General features: G+C 31.0%; 1 protein-coding gene across 1 annotated transcript; it reads left to right on the top strand.

The window, feature by feature from the left end:
- The first annotated feature begins 14,932 nt into the window (after positions 1-14,932).
- LOC102579661 (protein ROOT PRIMORDIUM DEFECTIVE 1) lies at positions 14,933-18,523 on the top strand. The gene is made up of 2 exons (XM_006355809.2): positions 14,933-17,501; positions 17,600-18,523. The coding sequence occupies exon 1, from the start codon at positions 15,077-15,079 to the stop codon at positions 16,307-16,309; it is 1,233 nt and encodes a 410-aa protein (XP_006355871.1). The 5' UTR covers positions 14,933-15,076; the 3' UTR covers positions 16,310-17,501; positions 17,600-18,523.
- Positions 18,524-22,943: the final 4,420 nt, after the last annotated feature.

Raw genomic sequence — 22,943 nt, 5'->3', positions numbered from 1 at the left:
TCAGTTTCAACTTTCATTTTACCTTACATGCTCGGTACATTATTTTGTACTATGCCCCTTGCCTAGAGGCGTTGCATTCATTCCTGCTGGTCCTAAGCGACGACAAGATAAACATGTCGAGTAGCATAGTCGCCTATGTAACAAATTGGTTAACTCCTTTTCTTCCGGGGGTTACCAGAGTCCCAGAGGTTTGCTTGTTTTTCTTTTTGAAGATTTTGGGTATACATATATGTTACACCGTAAGTGCAGCCTACCCAAACCGTAGGCACGGTCTACCCGGCCTATAGGCCCGGTCTACCTGACTTATAGCTCGGCATAAGAATCAATCTATATGTTCAAGAACCTTGCAATGTCGGTGTCTGTTGAGGCCGATAAAAGCTCATAGGCGGCAGTGAGACATTAAAATATCACAACAATAATAAGGAATCATAATTAATCAAAACATAATCATAACATGATTTTCTAGACTACTAAGCCAGGAGTAGAGTGTCGCCGATAGACATTATATCATAAGGTGGTAGCCGACTCAATAGGATAAGGCTATTGGGTAGATAATGATAATACACAACCATAACAAGCTTAGACCTTTAGGATCATGCTAAAAGAGATATAACAGTCTTAACATACCTTTCAACCAAAGCCCAAAAGGTATCTCTATGAAGCTTGGCAAACTAAAAGTAATGCAATAATGTGAGAATCAACCAGGTTGCAAAAATGAGCCATAACCAATTGATAAGGCGTTAAGGTCATAATTACGACCAAACCACTTTTAACTCAACAAACAAAGTCACAATATCAAAATAATCAATAGATGCTAACAACAACATAAGTCTATCAACATCTCACAAGCACGGGAAGCTCCCGAGGAATTATAACAAGGTGCATGTCACACTGTTCAATTAATAATCCTCTGTACGCGACATCTAAAAGCGGAGCACAAATATTCCATCCATTCATAACTTTAATAGGATCATATCCACATCTATACAGCTCAAAACTACGCAACAAGGTTGCACGGGGCCACGACACTCAAACATTCCTCATGGCTCAAAATTGATAAAACGACAAAAAAGTAAAAACACGAGGGAGGTGATTGGAGGAAACTTACCTTAACCAAAAATATTTCATTTGTCGAGCATAATAGCCTGCCTCAAGGGTCCAACACCATACCAAATCCACAACATTAAGAAAAAACACCAAATCGGAGCCAAGATTGTAGGAGTCGATTTCAAACATTCGGCCATTATTTTCTAAGAAAAATAGGTGTATAACCTTACCTCAAAGTAGCTCAGCCATATAGATAACTTAAAACCTAGTTTAAACACAAAAATCCTTCAACCACAACGAAAAACGATAAGAAATAACACAAAATGAAGCTTGCGATAAGGAGAACATTTCTTCGAACATGCAGGGATGGAGCTACAGTGGTGTCCAACCGAACCCCCTTCATCGGAAAATTATATCGTATATATAAGTAAAATGGTACCCTAAATGACTACTTAATATATTTTGGACATGCTAAGCCCATCAAGCATGTATAGGCTAGTGGTTCTTGGGGCTGAAAAGTAGCGCGCAGGGGAGTGGGGGAGCACAAGTTCGATCTTCACCAACAACATTTGTCCTTTATGCCATTTTTTATATTTTAAAAAGAGCTTTTTTTTAGTTACTTTCTAAATCTAAATAATAGTTAATAAATCTATTATTAGAAATAATTAAAAATTAATATTATTTGATTAAATAATCCTTAATTAAATACAACTTAAAAATTTAAGGAAAAAAATAATAATTTAGAAGCCAATCAAAATTTTAATTGATTTGAATTTGACTTTTTTTTAAAAAGTAAAACTTATTTTTTATTTAATTTTAAGTTAATAAACAACCCTGAAATTTTATATAAAACAACTAAAAGCAAAAAAGGCTTCATATAGAATTCTTTTTTTAAAAACTTGTTTGATTGTACTCTTTATTTTACATGTCTCGTTGTTATTGTTGTCGTCGCTTGAAGCATAAAAATGATGTCATTCTAAGTTGAATTTTCTCTTTTTTTCTCTTTTTTTTCTTCTGTCCGATCACGTTATATTAAACTAAATATACACATTAAAACCAAGTATTATGTAGTTTAACTTAATTTTTTTTTTGTACATTTGTTCATAAAAAAAATTTAATTATTAATATTACGAAGTTTGATTTTCAAATTTTTCAATACACCCATTCGTCATTTTTTTTAGTTAATGTAATTCTTGGACACCCTTCGTAAAATTTCTGGCTTCACCACTGCGAACATGAGCCAATGAAGAATCAAGCTAGAAGGGGGTGTTTTCTTACCTCAAAGATCTTGGAGGACTCTTCTATGGCTATTGGACGTTTTTCCTTTGAGAAAATGTGATGGTTATCCTTTTAAAAGTCAAAAAACACTTTTTAAATTCGGGTTGGGCGGGTTACCTATAGTTGGGCTCATTTTTGACACCCCTAGTTTTCATCTTTATTTAGTTATATATCTGTCAAAGTCGGCATGTATTCTTTTGGGCACTTGTATTATTCTATTCACTGCTTAATTCTACGATAAATCACGTATACTGTGAGTTTAATAAAATAGAGAAGAATAATTTTGAAAAACGTCACTTACAATTTTGTGCATATTAAGAGAGTGTTTGGATTGACTTAAAAGTTGGTCTAACATACTTTTAGGTCAGTTTTTGACTTTTAAAAGTGTTTGACAAATATAAAAACAACTTAAGGTAAGTCAAAAATGACTTAAAATAAGTTAGGAAGTATTTGACAAGGCTAAAAATAATTTAAAATAAGTTTAAAATGACTTAAAATAAGTTAAAAATCAAAAGTAAGTCTCTCTACTTTTTATTTTTTGACTTAAAAATTACTAATATGACTTAAAAGCTATTTTTAAAATCAATCCAAACAGGTTTTTAAGTGTAATAAGAGTATTAAAAGCAAATTGAAGTGATTTAACTAGTAGTATTAATGAAAAATTTAAGGTCAATTTAGAGAAAGAAAGAAAGAAAGAAAATTTTCCAAGTTTACCTTTCATTATACTTTGAATTCATTTATACCTTTTGACATTACTAGAGTTCATGTTTACAATAAGTAAATTCTACGTGTTAAAATAATTTGAAAAAAAATTACTTTTAACTATGGTTTAAATTATCCTCGATTAGGGAAAATAGTGTATTTCCTAATTAGGGGACAAAATTAGACTCAAAGTATATAACAGAAGACAAATTTATTCAATTTCTTAAAGTAGAGGAATAAATTGATTATTTTCTGGAAGTGATTTATGAAATATTATGAAAAGTTTCTGACGTTGCTCCTAGTGTAGCTTCTTAATTTTGTTATTCTTTTATTGTTTTGTTTCAATACAAATAAATAAAAATATTTTGCAGTTAACAAAACCTGTCTCTAAATCGTGTTGATTATAGTCATTATGAAGTAATAAAAAGTTATTCAAAAGGTAACATATATAATACTTACGTCTCTTTTTTATTGGAAAATTTTGTATATATTTACTTATATAATCCATAAAACAGTTGTCTTACTTATTCGGAAGGATATGAAAATTAAGAAAAATAAAATTAATTTTGGAAAATAGAAAATGGTTTGATATGAAAATTATACCTAGTACTCAGGCGTAGTATTTTTTCTTCATTCTTTTATTGTACTTTAAGATTCTCTGTGTTAATTGAGATAATTGTCACCATTATGGGTGTGTTTGGTACGAAGGAAAACATTTTCCGGAAAATGTTTTCCTTCGTACCAAACACACCCATAATGGTGACAATTATCTCAATTAACACAGAGAATCTTAAAGTACAATAAAAGAATGAAGAAAAAATACTACGCCTGAGTACTAGGTATAATTTTCATATCAAACCATTTTCTATTTTCCAAAATTAATTTTATTTTTCTTAATTTTCATATCCTTCCGAATAAGTAAGACAACTGTTTTATGGATTATATAAGTAAATATATACAAAATTTTCCAATAAAAAAGAGACGTAAGTATTATATATGTTACCTTTTGAATAACTTTTTATTACTTCATAATGACTATAATCAACACGATTTAGAGACAGGTTTTGTTAACTGCAAAATATTTTTATTTATTTGTATTGAAACAAAACAATAAAAGAATAACAAAATTAAGAAGCTACACTAGGAGCAACGTCAGAAACTTTTCATAATATTTCATAAATCACTTCCAGAAAATAATCAATTTATTCCTCTACTTTAAGAAATTGAATAAATTTGTCTTCTGTTATATACTTTGAGTCTAATTTTGTCCCCTAATTAGGAAATACACTATTTTCCCTAATCGAGGATAATTTAAACCATAGTTAAAAGTAATTTTTTTTCAAATTATTTTAACACGTAGAATTTACTTATTGTAAACATGAACTCTAGTAATGTCAAAAGGTATAAATGAATTCAAAGTATAATGAAAGGTAAACTTGGAAAATTTTCTTTCTTTCTTTCTTTCTCTAAATTGACCTTAAATTTTTCATTAATACTACTAGTTAAATCACTTCAATTTGCTTTTAATACTCTTATTACACTTAAAAACCTGTTTGGATTGATTTTAAAAATAGCTTTTAAGTCATATTAGTAATTTTTAAGTCAAAAAATAAAAAGTAGAGAGACTTACTTTTGATTTTTAACTTATTTTAAGTCATTTTAAACTTATTTTAAATTATTTTTAGCCTTGTCAAATACTTCCTAACTTATTTTAAGTCATTTTTGACTTACCTTAAGTTGTTTTTATATTTGTCAAACACTTTTAAAAGTCAAAAACTGACCTAAAAGTATGTTAGACCAACTTTTAAGTCAATCCAAACACTCTCTTAATATGCACAAAATTGTAAGTGACGTTTTTCAAAATTATTCTTCTCTATTTTATTAAACTCACAGTATACGTGATTTATCGTAGAATTAAGCAGTGAATAGAATAATACAAGTGCCCAAAAGAATACATGCCGACTTTGACAGATATATAACTAAATAAAGATGAAAACTAGGGGTGTCAAAAATGAGCCCAACTATAGGTAACCCGCCCAACCCGAATTTAAAAAGTGTTTTTTGACTTTTAAAAGGATAACCATCACATTTTCTCTACACACCCTACCTTGCTAATTTCTTTTTTTGACACTCAATTTTGTTTCTTTTATATCCTAATTTATTTCCCAGGCGGGTATTTTGATTAAAAACCATAATAATATTTAGATATTGTTATAGATGCTATCAATTTATTACACCTTACACCACATATTTTATTAATTTAATTTGTATTTTCTTAAATATTTAAAGGACTAAAACTTTTTAATCTTATTTAAGTATTTATATTGCCATTTTTTTTCACTTCATGCATTTAATTTATTTAGTTATTATTTGTAGTTTACCAAATATGTATAAAATATATAGGCAATGCATACTTTTATATCAAATATATAAAACCTGAATGTATAGGTAGTGCATACTTCGACCATATTGATAAGATAGATGATCGAAGAGTTCTTCTGATCCGATCATTATGTAAGTCGAGAGTTCAATAAATGAGGAATCAAATGATATTTTTAGCCAATACCAAAAACATAAATGACTTAGGAGTGAAAAGTAAAGACCATGAAAGTATTGTGTCATTTCAAAAATAAAAGGAAAAACTACATAAATGGGTCATAAAACTCAAAATAGTTACATGTTCATACCCCAATCCAAAGTGATTCAAGACATATTCATTCTCTCAAAAAAATAAAAATAAAGCCCATACCCTCAATTCATTAAGTCTGATAATTTTTGCTTAACTTATATATATATATATATATATATATATATATAGGTATCATTTAGGTTTCTTGTTCAGTGATTACTCATTAGTCAATGATTCTATAAGAGTATATGTATATTGTTGTGGTATTATTAATGTTTCTTGTTCAGAAATTACTCATTAGTCAATGATATTGTAAGAGTATATGCATATTGTTGTGGTATTATTAATATTTCTTGTTCAGAAATTACTCATTAACCAATGATACTATAAGAGTATACGAATATTGTTGTGGTATTATTAATGTTTCTTGTTAAAAAATTACTCATTAGTCAATGAGTACTCAAATCACAGAAAGAGAATAATATAAATATAATTGTATATTTCTACAAGCCATCATATATATGATTCAAAAAATTTGGAGCTTTAATTTTGCATCCTTGATGTGATTCAGACCATTCTCTTGCAAATACCTTAGCATATAAATGGAAAAATCATATATATATATATATATTTAAGGGGTAATATTACGGGTTTTAAATCTACTTTTAAAATATTATTACTTATAACATTTTAAATGCGGGCTATAACAAATTATTTTTCATTTATAAATCAATTTAATTCCACTTTATTAAATAATTAAAATTTTATAATTATATTTTTAATTATTAGGTGATATAAATAAAGAATCAATCATAATTATCTCTTACCCATTTTTAGGGATTTTATCTTGATTCATGTTCCTTTTTTATTGTCACACGTCAAATAAAAAATGGGTCAGACAAATAATAAAGAAATTCAATTTTCATACCAAAATAGAACATTATACATTTTAAAAAATATGTCATAATTAAAATTATTACAAAAAGTATGAAATTAATATACTAATTTCATACAATTTTTATGCACACTTTTCATATGCATATCATGCTAAAATTATAACTATTTCATCACATAAGTAGTCATTTTTTCACAAAAGAATCATGTCAATATAATACTAAATTAATACTAATTCTAACTATTAATTGTCATTTATTAGATAATGAGTACACAATATTCATTCCAATATAATGTCAAAATCGTACCAACAGGGTATAACCAGTATACCAATTTCAAATAAATTTTATGTAATTTTTTTAAACCAGAAACATACAAAAAAAAGAAGAATGTTCATACCAAATATATACCATTTTCAAACAAATTTTATGTAATTTCAAAGAATAAATGTTCATTCCAATAACGCCATAATTAAGTATTATACACAAACAAAATCTGAATATTTTTTTTCAGTATCACTGTTTTTAATTATATTTTTTTACGTTTGGTTAGTATACCAATACAAATAAAAATCGCAAAGAACGAATAGGAATTAAATGAGAGTGACGACTAACTAGAGAAAAAATTGAGAAGAGAGAGAAACGTTCCAAAAAAAGAAAAGAAATTAACTGCTTTCAGTTAAATATGGAAAACAAATATTCCTTTTTTTTATGAATCTCCTATTTTTATCCCACATATTAATTATCATTAATGAATTCAAATTATTTACTACTAATATATCCGTTTTTACCTTATTTATTTTTCACACTAATTAATTTTTACTGTTATTTTAAATCATTTTTTTATTTTACTAAAATATTACAACCTGCAATTTTTTTATTGTTATAACTTGAAAGATAAAGAATAATGTCATAACTTATAATTATTAGTCCTATATATGTCAATTATAAAAATTTCACTATAAATCACTAAGATTCTTCCAAAACTAATATTAATGATATATCATTAATCAATACTTACAATATTGTATTTTCTACTTATGAGTTTACATTTTTGTAACGACCTATTCCTGTCGTTATAGAAAAGTCAATAGGGGGAAGAATTGGGGCCAGAAAACTTTTGAGTAGTAACTTTGGAGTTCCCAACCTAGTCCAGATTTGAACGAAATCAGAGTCGTTAAGGTGTAGGAAAATCTGGTAACAATCGGGCAATTTATTTGTGATTTTGATTACATGAGTGGTTAAATAAGTCGTTAAGGAATCTGTACGACTTTACGGAATTGAATTCGGGTGAGTAGAACTCCTGAAATCGATCTTAGCGTGAACGGTATTTTCTGAGCTTCGTTGGTTAAAAGTGTGTTGTGAAATGGGGCTCTTGGAATTATTAAAACAGCTCATTGGTTCCGTGCAAGCCGCTGGGGTGGGATTTCTGCCGCCAGGGCGGGGCTGCTGTAGCGGGGTGAGGACCGCTGTGGCGGGTCCGACGCAACTTAAGGTCGTAAATAAACCCCAAAACATCTTTATTCTGCACTTTTCGACTTTGAGAGCTAAGGAACGACCTCAGACGAGTTCTTGACCATTTTTCACCATTCTTGAGGCTAAAGGTAAGGTTTTAACTCCCCGAATCCATTTTTCGATTCGTATAACGTAGTTTCTTGGGTAATTATCATTGGAGAAAGGTTTTGATCCAAAGTTAATAGTGAAAAAAGCCCTAATCTCGGTATGGGGATCAAGGTTTGACATAGGGTTGATATTATTGATTATGATCCGGGTAATTGGGTCTTGATTGTTGATCCTTGCGTATAAATTGTTGTTTGTAGACCTAGAACAAGCGAAAAGAATTCGGAAAGGGAAGATTCAAGTGTCTTAGGGGATTCAAGCTTGGATTCGAGGTAGGTGATGGTTGTGATTTCATGTTGGTGTGATATATGTTTGTAATTTCTCATTATAATACATGTATGTATGCGAATGTTGCATTATTGATCACCCTAATAAAAAATGAGGATAATTGAATAATTATATGCCATGAATCACCTCTTGTTGTATGATTGTGAGAATATACATTGTGATTGTGATTTGTTGAATGGATCAGGTGTTTCGTTCCGACACACTAACTTGGATCGGTTGCCACGTTTCGGCATAAATATGGGATCGGTTGCCACGTTCCGGCATAAACATGGGATCGGTTGCCATGTTCCGGCATAAACATGAGATCGGTTGCCACGTTCCGGCATAAAAATTGGATCAGGTACCACGTTCCGGTATACTAACAGTTTGGGTGTAGGTTCCATGAAAGGACCATTGAATTGGGTTCCGTGAGAGGACCATTGAATTGTGTTGTGTATCTACTTGTGATGATTACGTTCATATCTAATGATGATTGATATTGGAATACTGTATGTTGCTCTAAATTGATAACCAACGTGTATTATTGAGAACGTGTGATGCTACATTGATCCTGAAAATATGACTAATATTGAATATGTTAGATATATGCCTGTTTTATAATGATGTGGTTACTTGCATGTGTTTCACTTATTGGGATAGTCGCGTGATCCTACCAGTACACTGTGGTTGTGTACTGATACTGCACTTGCTTGTCTTTGTTGAGTACATGGCATTCTTCAGGCGGCTATTGATAGACCTTAGCTAGGTGGCTATTGAGCGTTGACCGGATTCAAGGGTGAGCCAGTTCTTTCAGGCTGCCATGAATCTTTGTTGTTTAAGTCCACTCTTTTCGGACTCAGACTTTTGTTTAAGGTGTTGTTTAGTTTCGGGGTTGTACCCCTTGTTCTTAGACTTGTCATTAGTAGAGTTTTGGTACAGTGACTTTCAGGTTCTAGGGGTTGAATTTCCGCATTAGTTTGATTAGTTAATTGTTTAAACCTTTAGAGTTTATGAGACTCCATTTTTATTGTCATTTAAACTTACTTCCGCATCTTTAAATGCGTAGTATTTGGTTAAGTTATGTAGTTGGATCGTAGTAGTGGTTCTCCCACCGGAGGGTTAGTTGTTGGGTTCTGAAGGTGATTATGGCGTCATGCGGAAGCTTATAATTTGCAAATCATATGGTTGATAAATTAGACGACACATAAAACTATACTAAAGAAAATATATTATTATATGATATGACCAATTGACCTACATAATTAAAAACTAATCAAAATCATAGAAATTATAGAGAGAAAATCTCCCCATAAACAAGACTCTTAAACGACTACATGTGGATGTTATTGTTATTGTGTTAGAAGAAACAAACCTATATTTATAGAGTCCTAAAACCTTTTCTTACTAGAAAAGGATTATCTACTCCAAAACCTTTTCCTAAAAGGAAAGAACAAACAAAATATGAAAGAATATTATATTTTCCTTTCAGGAAAAGTAAAAACATTTATGGTAATGTTTTGTCTTTTACTTTAAGAAAAAATAACTTCAAATAAGGTAAGAAAATCAGGGCAAAACCCTAACATTAGTGTGGGTGTCAATCACGACGGTCTGGATCGCGACAATTTTATTATTGTAATAATAATTTTGTAGTCTACTGTAATATTTGTAGTATCACATTAAATTAAAATAAAAGGAATTGATTTATGAAATAAGATATTTTAAATAATATTTCTCAACTAACTGCACTAGCTGAAGTTGAAGAAACAAGCTAAATTTTCATGATACAGTTAGTTATAATAATTATTTATTTTCAACAAAAAACACTAAGTGTTCTTATTTGCATTAAAAAAATCTTTTAGAATAGCAAGATATTTTTTTCATAAACAAGTCACAATTTTTGCCCCAGATAAATATACATGATTTGCTTGTACTTATTAAGTACTTTTTTTTTTATTTCCTATTCGATGTCCGAGTTTATATTGAAGCTTCAACTAAATTCAGATCGTGCATTGCTGGGCTCATTCAGGATGACGATTCCAACAAGATTTTCTCCATACCCATGACTCAAACCTTAGATATGTTAAAAGTGAAACAGTGTCACACTGCACCACCAGTGGCGTAGCCTGAAAATTCACGAAGGGTGTCCAAGAATTGTACGAGTATATTAAACTACGTAATTAAAGCTACTACTAGCGAGATTCGAATTCACAAAGGCTTAAAGGCTTGGCTCTTTCAAGGCACCTAAAACAACTAGGCTATAACACCTTGTTATGTCAATGGTGTCCAGAATACTTTATTTAACCACTTTCTATATCGTTTTACTTTAATATACGATATAATTTTTCGATAAAGGGTGTCCAATTGGACACCCTAACACTAATGTAGCTACGCCCCTGTGCACCACAACCCATATTAGTACTTATGAACTACTTTTTCTCAAACACAATATCATGGCAATTATAAATAGTCACATATTTCATATTTTATTATTGGATTAACATATTTTTAATTTATCATATTATTTTCACATATTTGAATAGAAATTGTAACGCGCATACAGTAAATAAAATAATACTTCACAATTTTTTCAAACATACTATTACTATTGTAACATAATAAAATCGGACGTTTAAAAATATCAAAGGAGAAAAGAGTATGAAAAAAAATATGACAACAATCAGTATGGGTATCAGTGTTTTTGTTTTAAAAATTGATTTATTCACCAAACCAAACTGATAGCTAATTTAATTTTAATAAAACCACAAGTTTTTATATAAGTTTTTTAACTGTATCAAATAATTAGGTAGAATTTTAATTCTATAAAACGTAGATTAAAAAAGACAGGTGTGTATCAAATAATTAGGTAGGTTTTTAATTTTATAAAGATAAATCACAAAAAAAATGAACCGTACTGAACAATTAGGTAGATTTTTTAATTTTATAAAAATAACTCAAAAAGGCAAAACTTAAGTACTGAATATATTTATATATAATAATAAATATATTTTATCTATTAAGTTTAAATATTTCGTCTTTGATCTAGAGTAATGAAAAGGACTATTTTAAGTCCCGACTCTAAAACCTATATTATGCTATTCCTACTGAAACTAAATTAGTTTTAACAGCTTAAATATTAAGTTATAATGTATTCCAATAGTTTTAAGTAGCAAACTGGAAGATAATAGATATTTTTCATTTATTTTTGACAAGTCATTTTTTTAAGTTTTGGATAAAACTTCATCATGTGTTTTCATAAATCATAATTTTTGAGAAAAATATTCAACTTTTTAAGGAAATATGATTTATACCCACAGATTCTAAAAACTATTAAGAATATCCATAAATTTGTATTATCTGAATATGAGTCGTGATAAAAATCAAACTCATAGATTATAAGCTCCAACCTGCTTACAAAGGAGCATCCAATCATTATATTTACATTACTTTTAACAAATTCTATTGAACAATAACTTTGGATACTCGAGAGTCAAAATAAGAAACATATCATAAATAGAAACACAATACATAAGCTTAATGTGTATCTTCACGGTGCGTTTCTCAAGTTAGTCAAGTTGGAATTAATAAATGGTAGGGTGTTTTTATAAAATATAAAAAATTATGGGTAAATTTCAAATTTTTAAATATTTCAAAAAATAGAATTTGGTCCAAAATCTAAATTTCTTTTAGTTTCGGGAATTTGGATTTTTTTGCTCAAAAATATTCATTAAAAAGCGACAAATTATATAGCCAAACACCTTTTGAATTTCCCCCTAAAAATTGTGTAACTGACGTATATATACAACTGTTATGGAAAATTAGCAACAAATAGCCCATAATTTAATAGCATTTAATAGACCCAAAAAAAGAAGCACAAATTAGCCCATATTAACAGACGGCTACTAATAGGATTTTCTTTCTTCTTTTTTTTTTTCTTGTAAAACTAACCGCCACACAACATTAAAAATGGAACGTGGGAAACCATATAAACTCCCCATATTCAGTATACATAAACTCCATGAATTCATAAAAATTCATGTATCCAATATAAAAAATCAACAAGGTTCTACTACAAACATCAACAAATAAATGACATCTTTGATAGTATTGATTCATCATAGTGGAGAATGGAATAGCGCAAATAGTTTTGTAAATTATTTCATGGAGGGGTGGTTATTACAACAAACATTGATTTCAACGGATTCACTCGCTTGATTTCAAGCCATCTAAATGTCGATACTTCCTTGAATTCGTTTGATTTTCATTATAAAATTGATGAAAATTCTATCCCGATGTTGATACGAAACACTATGGGATTACGAGTATACATCGAATTGAAGAAAGGTTCAGGAAACTTCAAAGACTATCCATTGTGCATAACTTGGAAAGCTATAGATATTCATCATACACTTTCAATTTAATGGAGAAGAATATGGGGAGGTCAATACCCAATAATAGCTCATGGTAACACCAACACAGACAATTTGAATGTAATTGAATATAACGACTTGGATGCTCGGGAGATTGCATATTTTATCTATTATCAAATGATTTGGTTTTTATTACGTGAATGAATAATCATGTATACAATGCGTTAATGTATACATATTCGTGTATTCATTCACTAAAAATGTAAACACTGAATCGAATAATCTTTTATCACATGAATGAGTTTTTATCATGTGAATGAACAATCATGTATACAATGCATTCATGTATATATATCTGTGTATTCATTCACTACAACTTTGTATACATTCCAGATTCTTCCTTCAGTGTGTAAATGAGGATTGCACTTGGAAATTAAAATGTTCAGCATTACATATAAGTAAAAAATATTCAAAGTTAGATGATTCATTACTGAACACACTTATCCTGCAAATGATAGACTAATGTCACAACGAGTTGCTACCTCAACTATACTTGAAAGAGAAATACAGTACAAATATCATGATCCAAAAGTTGTATACAATGAGAGAGGCATAATTACTGATATGCATAAATAATTTGGACTTGATTTGACATACTGGAAAGCACATAGAGCAAAGTTAAAAGCATTGAAAATGGTTAGAGGTGATCCCAAAGAGGAGAAAAAAAAGGAACAAAGACCTACTTTCCCAATAAAATTGCCACATGGTGCCACCAAACTTAAAAATAATTAATTTAAATATAAATAACTTCCCATGGAATAACGTGGGCTAAATTATGCCAATTTTAATTTTAAAAAACCTTTTTTTCTTATAAAAATTAAAAGGGGCTAAATGTTGCCAATTAATAAAAAGAGATTACATGCTGTGCCATTTTTTCCTAAAAATTACTTCTACTTTTTATGGACAAATAGGTATCTTAATAGACTAAATTCTTGAATCTCATCTTAATTAAACTCTTTTTTCCCCTATATTATCTAAATTTTCTGATTTTGCTTAACTTTATTTTATACTATTAGTATAAAATAATAAAATACAATTCTATTTTTGTCGTCTTTCATTGTCAATTGATTTTCATTGTAAAACAATCTACGAAAATAAGTATTATATCATTTTCTAACTTGAACTTATAAATCTTGTATAAAATATTTTAAAAGAAAAATAAAAAAATCAATCGAATCCTACAGATAAAAAAAAAAAAAAAAACAAGAAAATATTTTAAAAAGAACTAATTTTTGTAAAATTTAATAATTAAAAAATTAATATAATATAAATTTTATGAAATAATCTTCCGAAACTATCATTGACACCCCCTTACGGTCACACATCAACATTAAAAAAGGGAAATTTTACATATAGCCACTCAAAAATAGCTTAATAATACTTCATAGCTATAATTTGCTAATTACGATTCGTAGTTACATGTTATAGGGAGGAGAGAGGCGAGCAAGATTGGGAGAGGGAGGGGAGAGGCGAGCGAGAGAGGACAAATAGTGGAGAGATGCGAATTGTATATGTATATTTGTCGAATTGTATATGTATATCTATCAAAATAATTGTATTTATGTAACTGGTATACATATGTATTTGTATATCTGGCAAACAAAATTGAGAGGAGGAGAGAGGTGAGCAAGATTGGGAGAGGGAGGAGAGGGACAAGCGAGAGAGGGCAGAGAAGGGAGAGAGGCGAACTGTATATGTATATTTGTCAGATAAATTGTATATATGTAATTGGTATACATATGTATTTGTATATCTTGGCGAGCGAGATTGAAGAGAGAGAGGAGAAAGATGAGCGAGATTGGGAGAGGGAGGAGAGAGGCGAGCGATAGAGGGCAGAGAGTCGAGAGAGGCTAATTATATTTGTATATCTATCATATAATTATATATTTATATGTATAATTTGTATTTGTATACGTATAAAAGAGGAGAGAGGCAACGAAAATATAGCTAAAATTAAGTTGTGAATCGTAATTAATTCAAATTATTGCTATATTAGTTAATTAACTAGCATACGTTTGCTTATTCGCGTAATTTTCTCCAAAAAAAAAACACATTGTATTTGTATGACCCCAAGCCCCAAACCAAACCCGTTCCAGTAGGAATTTTTCGGGTCGTCCCGAAATCACGTCAAAAACCCCAAACCCCAAACCCTAGAATCCGTAATCCTTCACATTTCTGTTCTTCGATTGTACCAAAATACCGTAAACCCAGAAATGCAATTCAGTAATCGGCTTGTACATTCACTCAGAAGCACTAACCGGAAACCCCATGAGTATGGGTTTTTCATGCAATTCAAAGCATCAATTTCAAGCCTGAAAGTGGCATGGCGGAAGGACCCAAAGCTAGACCAAGCAATTGAAAACGACAAGAAGTGGAAGCAGTGTGCAAGAGTTGTCAAGGAAGTGCTAAACGAGCCGGGTCAGGTAATCCCTCTTCACTATTTAGAGAAACGTCGTGAAAGATTGGGGTTGCAAGTAAAAATCAAAACTTTTCTTGATTGGAACCCCGGTTTGTTTGATTTTTATATGGATCGGGTCAGACCCAAATCAGAACCGGTCTCATTTGTTCGACCCAGTGAAAGACTAAGACAATTCTTGGAAGAGGAGAGTAGGATTTTTGTTAATAATGAATCTTTATTGGTTTCTAAATTATGCAAACTTTTGATGATGTCTAAGGATAAGGTTGTTAGTGCTGATAAATTGGTACAGGTGAAGAGGGAATTCGGGTTCCCGAATGATCTTTTAGTAAATTTAGTGCCAAAATATCCGGAATATTTTAACTTAATTGGTGAACCTGGGGAGGGGAAATCATTTTTGCAATTGGTTAAATGGAACCCAGAGTTTGCGAAGTCGGTGATTGAGCTAAGAGCTGAGGAAGAATCAAGGTTAACAGGAATCAGAACTAGGCCAGCATTTAACTGGAAACTTCCACCAGGTTTTTTCATTAGGAAGGAAGTAAGAGAGTGGATTCGAGACTGGATGGAGCTCCCTTATGTATCACCATATGATGATGTATTGCATTTGGACCAATCTTCACGAGAGATGGAGAAGAGGAATGTGGGGGTTTTCCACGAGCTGCTATCACTTTCTCTTTATAAGAGGGTTCCCATTCCCATTTTAGGCAAGTTTAGTGATGAGTATAGGTTCTCAAATGCATTCTCAAATGTATTTACTAGGCATTCAGGGATATTCTATACTTCGTTGAAGTGTGGGATTAAAACTGCAATGCTTAGGGAAGCATACAAGGATGGTGAGCTGATAGATCGAGACCCACTTCTTGAGATTAAAGACAAATTTCTTGAGTTACTTGCTGAGGGCCACAAACAGAAAGATGAGCTCTTGAGATTGCAGAGAGAGATGGTTCAGAAGGACATGGAAATGATGGCAGTCAGCAATAATGATCTAGACTATCACAAATGTGAAGAGGAGGAAGATGCAGTGATTTGATTGCTAACGTCATCTTGAAAGGCAGGCTGGGTGTATGTATAATTGCTAGTGATGATAGAAAAAGAGGCCTAGTATGTAGTTTTGCAAGCCAAACCCCGATATAATTTCCTGGGTTTTTGTGAGGGGATTTTCATTTTGAAGAAGCTACAATTCAGAGAGGACTCTTTTTTATAAAAGAAGCCAAAGGATGCCTTGCATATGATTCAGTTGTTTATATCAAGTCATTCTTTCTCCGCAAAATTATACTTGCCTCAGGATCTGGGTTTTACCACACGCTTATGCAAACTCTTGTTATAATGGTGACTGCCGACTCCCAAAGCAGAGAGTTCTGGGAAATGTACCACTGCTCATTTTCAGTTATATTATCAAAATGAATATGATCTAGTAAACACTGTGTTGCTAAGCAACTGCATCTTTTCAAATTTTCGGGACAATTTGTTGAGAAGCACAGCTTCACAAATTTGTATCGACATTCTCAGTTTGAAAATTAATTGCTTCATATGGGAATCTATGTTTGACCTGACAATCTTCTCTTTTTCTTCAAGCTGACAATTATTCAACATGGTTTGAGACCAACTGTGACTGGAGTCTTGCATTTTATAAACCTTCTTTGGCATGCATCTCTTTCTTTCTCTCCACTCCCTTACCCTCACATCTCTCATTTTTAAGCTCGTTTGTTTCCCATCCATTATCTTTAGAGCTGCACGAGTTGCTATGGATATTATGTTTGGGATGAAATGATGAGAACTTAATCATCTCTCTCCTTATGCCCTATGATGGAGGATAATACTGCCATATCTTCAACTTACGTCCTTTTTCCTTTTTCTTGTTGATAAGTTATCCTCCATTTACTATGAAGCCAATAATCATTTCTGGACTTTCTGATTTTAGCAAGTTTCCTTCCTGCCTCCTGGTCTGCCCATATTCAATAAGTGACAAATCTATCCCACCAAAATATGGCAGATGGAGCTGGATATTTGTCCTAAAAGCCCTCTAGCAATTGTTACTTTCATTTGGTTCATCATTCATGGTTCAGTGAATAGTTGCAACTTGCAAACAGTTGAGAGCACATATGAAACCTAACATAGCTTCTGAACTGTGAGATTCTCTGTCTCCACATCAAAACAGAATGCTCCAATGCCGGTTGGGGTCACCAACAGGACAAATTCCAGCATGAAGGAAGGAAGATCCAGTGTGTAGCCAGAGATTTGATTTGGTCTTAATGCAACAAATTAGAAGTTTCAATATTATTCAGAAAAAAAACATATTGAATGCATTTTCCTCTTGCAGGCATCTTCAATTCAATGTCGATGGCTGCATTGGAAGGGAGAATTGATCATTGAGGATGAAGAATTCACAGTAAATTAGAGTGGTGCCATATGGATTATGGTGTTCTGTTGCCAATTTACAAATATAAGATGGCTTATGGACGAGGCAACCCTCGTATAGACCCAGTGCATAATGAGAGATGGTGATGCCAGGATCGTGGAACTGGAGATATTATATGAGGCGATGAAATCATTGATCATACCAAATTAGCATAATTTTGACAATATGCACTATTTGGATTTCCTGGGATCGTCATAGCTGCCAGAAACTACCACATGTATTTGCTTCTAGTTTCTTGAAAGTACTAATATTTTACGATCTCAAAGTTTCCTGAGGAGTTCCAATTTGTAATTTGATTTCATAAAGATATCGTTGAGGGCTGTACTTAGTGGACCTGCATTTATCTCTTGGCATTGGAAGTATATTATGTTTATAGCAAACTCCTTGATCCCGCTACATCATTACAACTATAGCCAAGCTTATGTATTAAGGTTGTAGTGATGGTGTCTCACATTTGTACCTCAATAATGCTGACCCGTGTACTCATGCCACAGTTTGCGTCTGTGCAGGAAACAGAGTCATTTCTGTTTATTCAACCCTTCCTTTATCACTAAGGCTTACAGTCTACTAGTGATATCGACAGGAGTCTTCCACACAGTAAGTGTGACTTTAATTCTTGCTATCGTCCTTCCCCCTTCCTTGATTTCCCAATGTAATAGAAATTCTTATTGTATTTGAGCACTCTTAGAAATAAAACCCAGGCCCTTCTCATTGTGAATGATATATCTTATAGTTTGCTTTGTCTTTCTGTTTTTTAACAGGTAATAGTTCTGTCTAATTCTTTATATCATATGCTTTTACTTAATTAATAGAGATCTGATCCTATGATCTAGCTGATAACTTTGTACACGATCAAATAATTTTGGAATAATAAGCTTATCAGAAACATCGGATGTGATGAAATCTCTCTATGGCATTTATCATTCTGGCATGACTCTGTCCCCTTTCTCAACAGGTCCTAGATAAGGAGTACTGGAAATATACAACAAAAGGATGTATTTTTAATATTTCTGTTTATTTGTTTATGTTTTTACTAGTTAGGAAGGTTTCAGTTGAATCAATTTTTGTGTTTCTCAAGTAAACACTACTTGAGATAAAAGCACCCTTCACACAAAAAGAATGAGGCTTCCTCAACCATGGACCTAATACGCTCTACTGCAGGTACGTACCTATTCACTCATATCTGTTTTTCAATTTTTTTTGCTGATGAAACCTGAAAATCAATACCTAACTTGAATAACATGAAAAACTTGTGAATGCTGGTTTAGTCTATATAAGTGAAACTGAAAGATAGATTGTTGGCAGGAGGTAAGTACTTGACTTGCTAGCTGTTAGTAACTCAAAGACCTTGAAAGCTGTTTTTTTTCTAGTGTCAGTAGAAGAACGTTCTGTCAATCAGGGAGATGGACATACATAACATTCCGAAGATAGTATTGATTGTGGCATTATACCTAGTGGTGCACCCAAGTGGAGCAAGAAGCCAATGGGTGACTAACCAACCTAGTCCTCTCTGTCCCTCTCAATTTGCACTAGTGAACCATGCATGCTCGTTGCTTCCATTAAATCCGGTGTCTCCACCATCTCCACCATCCCCTTTTCTGCTAGTTGCCCCACCACCTCCTCCCGGCCCTCCAGAAAGAAGACACAGACGCAGGCATGATCATCACCACGAGTATAAGGAAAGTTCTGCAGAAGAGAACTGCTGCAGGTGGATGAAACAAGTCGACAGCGAATGTGTTTGTGATCTGCTGGTTCGTTTGCCTCTGTTCCTGTCTAGGCCTCTCCACCAGTACACAATCATGGTTGATCCAGGTTGCAATATTACGTTCGAGTGCGGTTCGAGGGGGGTTGATAATCATATGCTACCCCCTCACCCATGATCCACCATCTCAACATACCTTATCTTGTGGTGTTTTAAGATTATTAACTACATGCATCTTCTTGAAATGAAAAAAAGTATAAGAAAGTAGAGTAACCTAGTATTTTCATTTAATGCTTGATAAAAAAAGCCTGTAATGTGTTGGTTGAAGTAAAAGAAATAAAACTTATGTAACCGTCTACATTGAATTTTGTGCTAATCTTTGTAACTTCCTACTCCCTCCCTCCGTCTCACGTTGATTAGATGCAACGTTTAAGAAATAAATGGAGATTTTCGAATCATAAATTAAATATGTTTTTATAGTCTTTAGATCTTGCAATTTGCGTACTCGGCTCAAATTGATTAATCCCTTTATTGCTAGTTTTTACCAATTCCTTTTGCAATAAGGTAAAAGATTTGACAATCCCAAAATTCTACCTACAATACATTAAATATAATTGTGGTAAATAATAATATATATACTTCTCTCTCTTTTTTGATTTTCTTATTTTGGTAAACAATTAAAAAAATGAGAAAGAGAAGTACATAAATCTTTTTTCCTTTTATTGTTTATTAATTTTATTAATTAGTATAGCTAGAATTTTGAGATTGCCAAATCTTTTGGGAGCAAATATATGAAAATATTATACTCCTAGTTCTAATCATGATTAGCTAATTAAATCTAACTCTTTGATTCTGAGGTGGGACGCGTGTCTTTCATTCAGATAAGAACTTGAGAAAATAAATACAAGACGAAAATGGAAAGAAGTCTCATTCATGCGTATATATGCAACAAAAAGAAATACATATAATAAAACTTGAAAAGACACCATTATCTTTGGCTTTACATCTGGTGGGCAAGTACTAAATGTTAAAAAAATAGCTTGTGCTAAGTCAATCAAATATATATATATATATATATATATACATATACTCTATTCTTTGTACCAATGATCAATATATACTATAGCCCATATAGCCACTACTACTACTACTAGTACCAAAATAATTAAATGAATATAGCCACTACTAAATTTGATGGGACTGTTCCTCTTTATAAAGAAATATTTAAAAAATTAAGAAGATGATTGTTAAAACCTCAAATTATATGGGATGGTGTAACTTGTTAAATTCACTATCCACAAATAGCATACATGTGGAATAAAGTAGTGTTTGACTAATAGAGTATCATAGTATACCAAAATAATAATAATATGGAATTACATGCTGATTATGACTGATTTGATCGATTAAAAGTTTATTCCTACTTTAACAAAATTGCTTATACTATTCATAAGGGAGTAACTACAATAAAAAAAGAAAAAGGAGAACCTCATGCTTTCCTACCATTTATGTTGTATAAAAATTATATATAATACATTTTAACTTGGCCTTAACTAGAAATTAAACGCTTTAATTTTACTATGCACATTTAAACATTTCAACTTAGCTTGTATTCATTGCGTTAGTTGAATTCTCTAATTTACAAAATGATAATCTAGACACTTTCAAAATTTATGTTCCACATCAGCGTCAGGTGTCCACGAAATACACTAGAGACGAGTTGGGGTGTTTAGTTATCGATTGAGATTAAGTTGAGGTGTCTAAATGTGCACTCTCAAAGTTAGAGTACTTACTTGCTAGTTAAAGTCAAATTTTAGTGTTTGTTTATGTATTATACCTAAAAAGTATTATACAATTAAGTTACTAAAAAACAATGTAAATAACTTCATATAATACTCCAAAAAATTATTAATAATATGCTATAACCGATTTAATTATTTATACTATCCATATATATATATATATATATATATATATATACACTAGATACGTACGCTCGTGCCAACACGGGTCCAACATATATCATTTATTTTGTTGTAATTTATGTGGCACAAATGAAATTTGGAGAGCCACTCAATTTTTTAATATATATTTTCTTAAAAAAATTAGTTTTTAGTTATCGTAACTTGTAAAATTGACATAATTTGTAAATAATATATTATTTTCTCTGTCCCAATTTTTGTGGCATGAATCAAATTTGAAGAGTTTTATTTGTGGTACTTTTAATTTTTTAAATCCAGTGACATATATTTTTTTTTACTAATAATATTAATGATCTAATATTAACATTAGAAATAAAAAAGTAATTTACAGATAAAAAATAGAGAAATAAAATAATTAAACGTATTACTTATTAAGGTACTTATTTGGATTTTTTTAATATACATAATTACCTATGGAAATAAGGTTTTCTTAAATAATAATAATAATAATAATAATATTTTTAACTATATAAAACAAAATATTTTTTGATGACATTTTAAAAAATTAAAAATATTTTTTATGTAAGATAGAAGATGGAATAACTAAAATATGAATTCGAAATATATTTACGTAATACAAAATATTCCTTTTTAATTAACACTAAATTAGTAAATTGATTGATGTAAAAATAAAAATAAAAATGTGATGTTGTCTGGACTTGATCTTGGGACCTCGTGCATGAAATGTCATGCTGCAACCTTAGATTCAATGGATCATTGGCCCCAACAAGCAAAAATTTAAATCGTCAATCAACTCAACTAAAAAAATTTCCTATTTACTAGCCAGTTTCATTTTTCAAATACTATTGCGTAGTGATAATGGAACCTGCACTTCCATTGTGTAGCAAAATATCTGCAACTATTATTATGTTATATATGATGTCTAGTTACAAAAAAAAAATAAAAAAAAATAGATATTTCCTTTTGATTTCTTGATACTAGCAATCCCATCCAACTAATAAAAATGCATCGGATCTTATCCTATTGATATATCAAATTGTAAATGAAAGCTACTTCATATCATATGTGGGGTTGTGTGTACAAGATACTTCCGTCGTTTTAATTTATGTGATATTATTTAACTAGATATAACATTTAATAAAAAATAATTTTTTGAAACTTTAATCTTAAGCATATTGTAATATTTGTATGATTATAAAAATAATTCATTAAGGGTGTGTTTGGTATGAAGGAATACATTTTCTGGAAAATATTTTTCAATTTTTCCATGTTTGGTTGACTTAAATGTTTTGGAAAATGTTTTCCAAATCAACTCATTTTCCTCAAATTTAAGGAAAATGACTTCCCTTCAAAAATTAAGGAAAACATTTTCCAAAACTCTATTTTATCCTTCAATATATATTTTTCTTATCCTATCCCGTACCCGATCCTTCCCATCAATTTTTTGTTTCTTATTTTTAAAATTTCAAATATTTTTTTACCTCTACCCCCCTAACCAACCCCTGTACCACTAACAAAAAAAAGAAAAAAATATTTTTAAAAATTATTTCAAATTTTAAGATTTTTTTACCTCACCCAACACCTACCATTCCTAACCCCC

Source organism: Solanum tuberosum, unplaced genomic scaffold (genome assembly GCF_000226075.1).
Source record: "Solanum tuberosum cultivar DM 1-3 516 R44 unplaced genomic scaffold, SolTub_3.0 scf00207, whole genome shotgun sequence".
Classification (NCBI taxonomy): domain Eukaryota; kingdom Viridiplantae; phylum Streptophyta; class Magnoliopsida; order Solanales; family Solanaceae; genus Solanum; species Solanum tuberosum.
The sequence above is the reverse complement of the archived record's forward strand: the minus strand, read 5'-3'. Positions and strand labels throughout refer to the sequence as shown.

Bases quoted from the DNA above. Each gene is read 5' to 3' on its own strand.
- LOC102579661 (XM_006355809.2), top strand. From the start codon at position 15,077: ATGCAATTCAGTAATCGGCTTGTACATTCACTCAGAAGCACTAACCGG.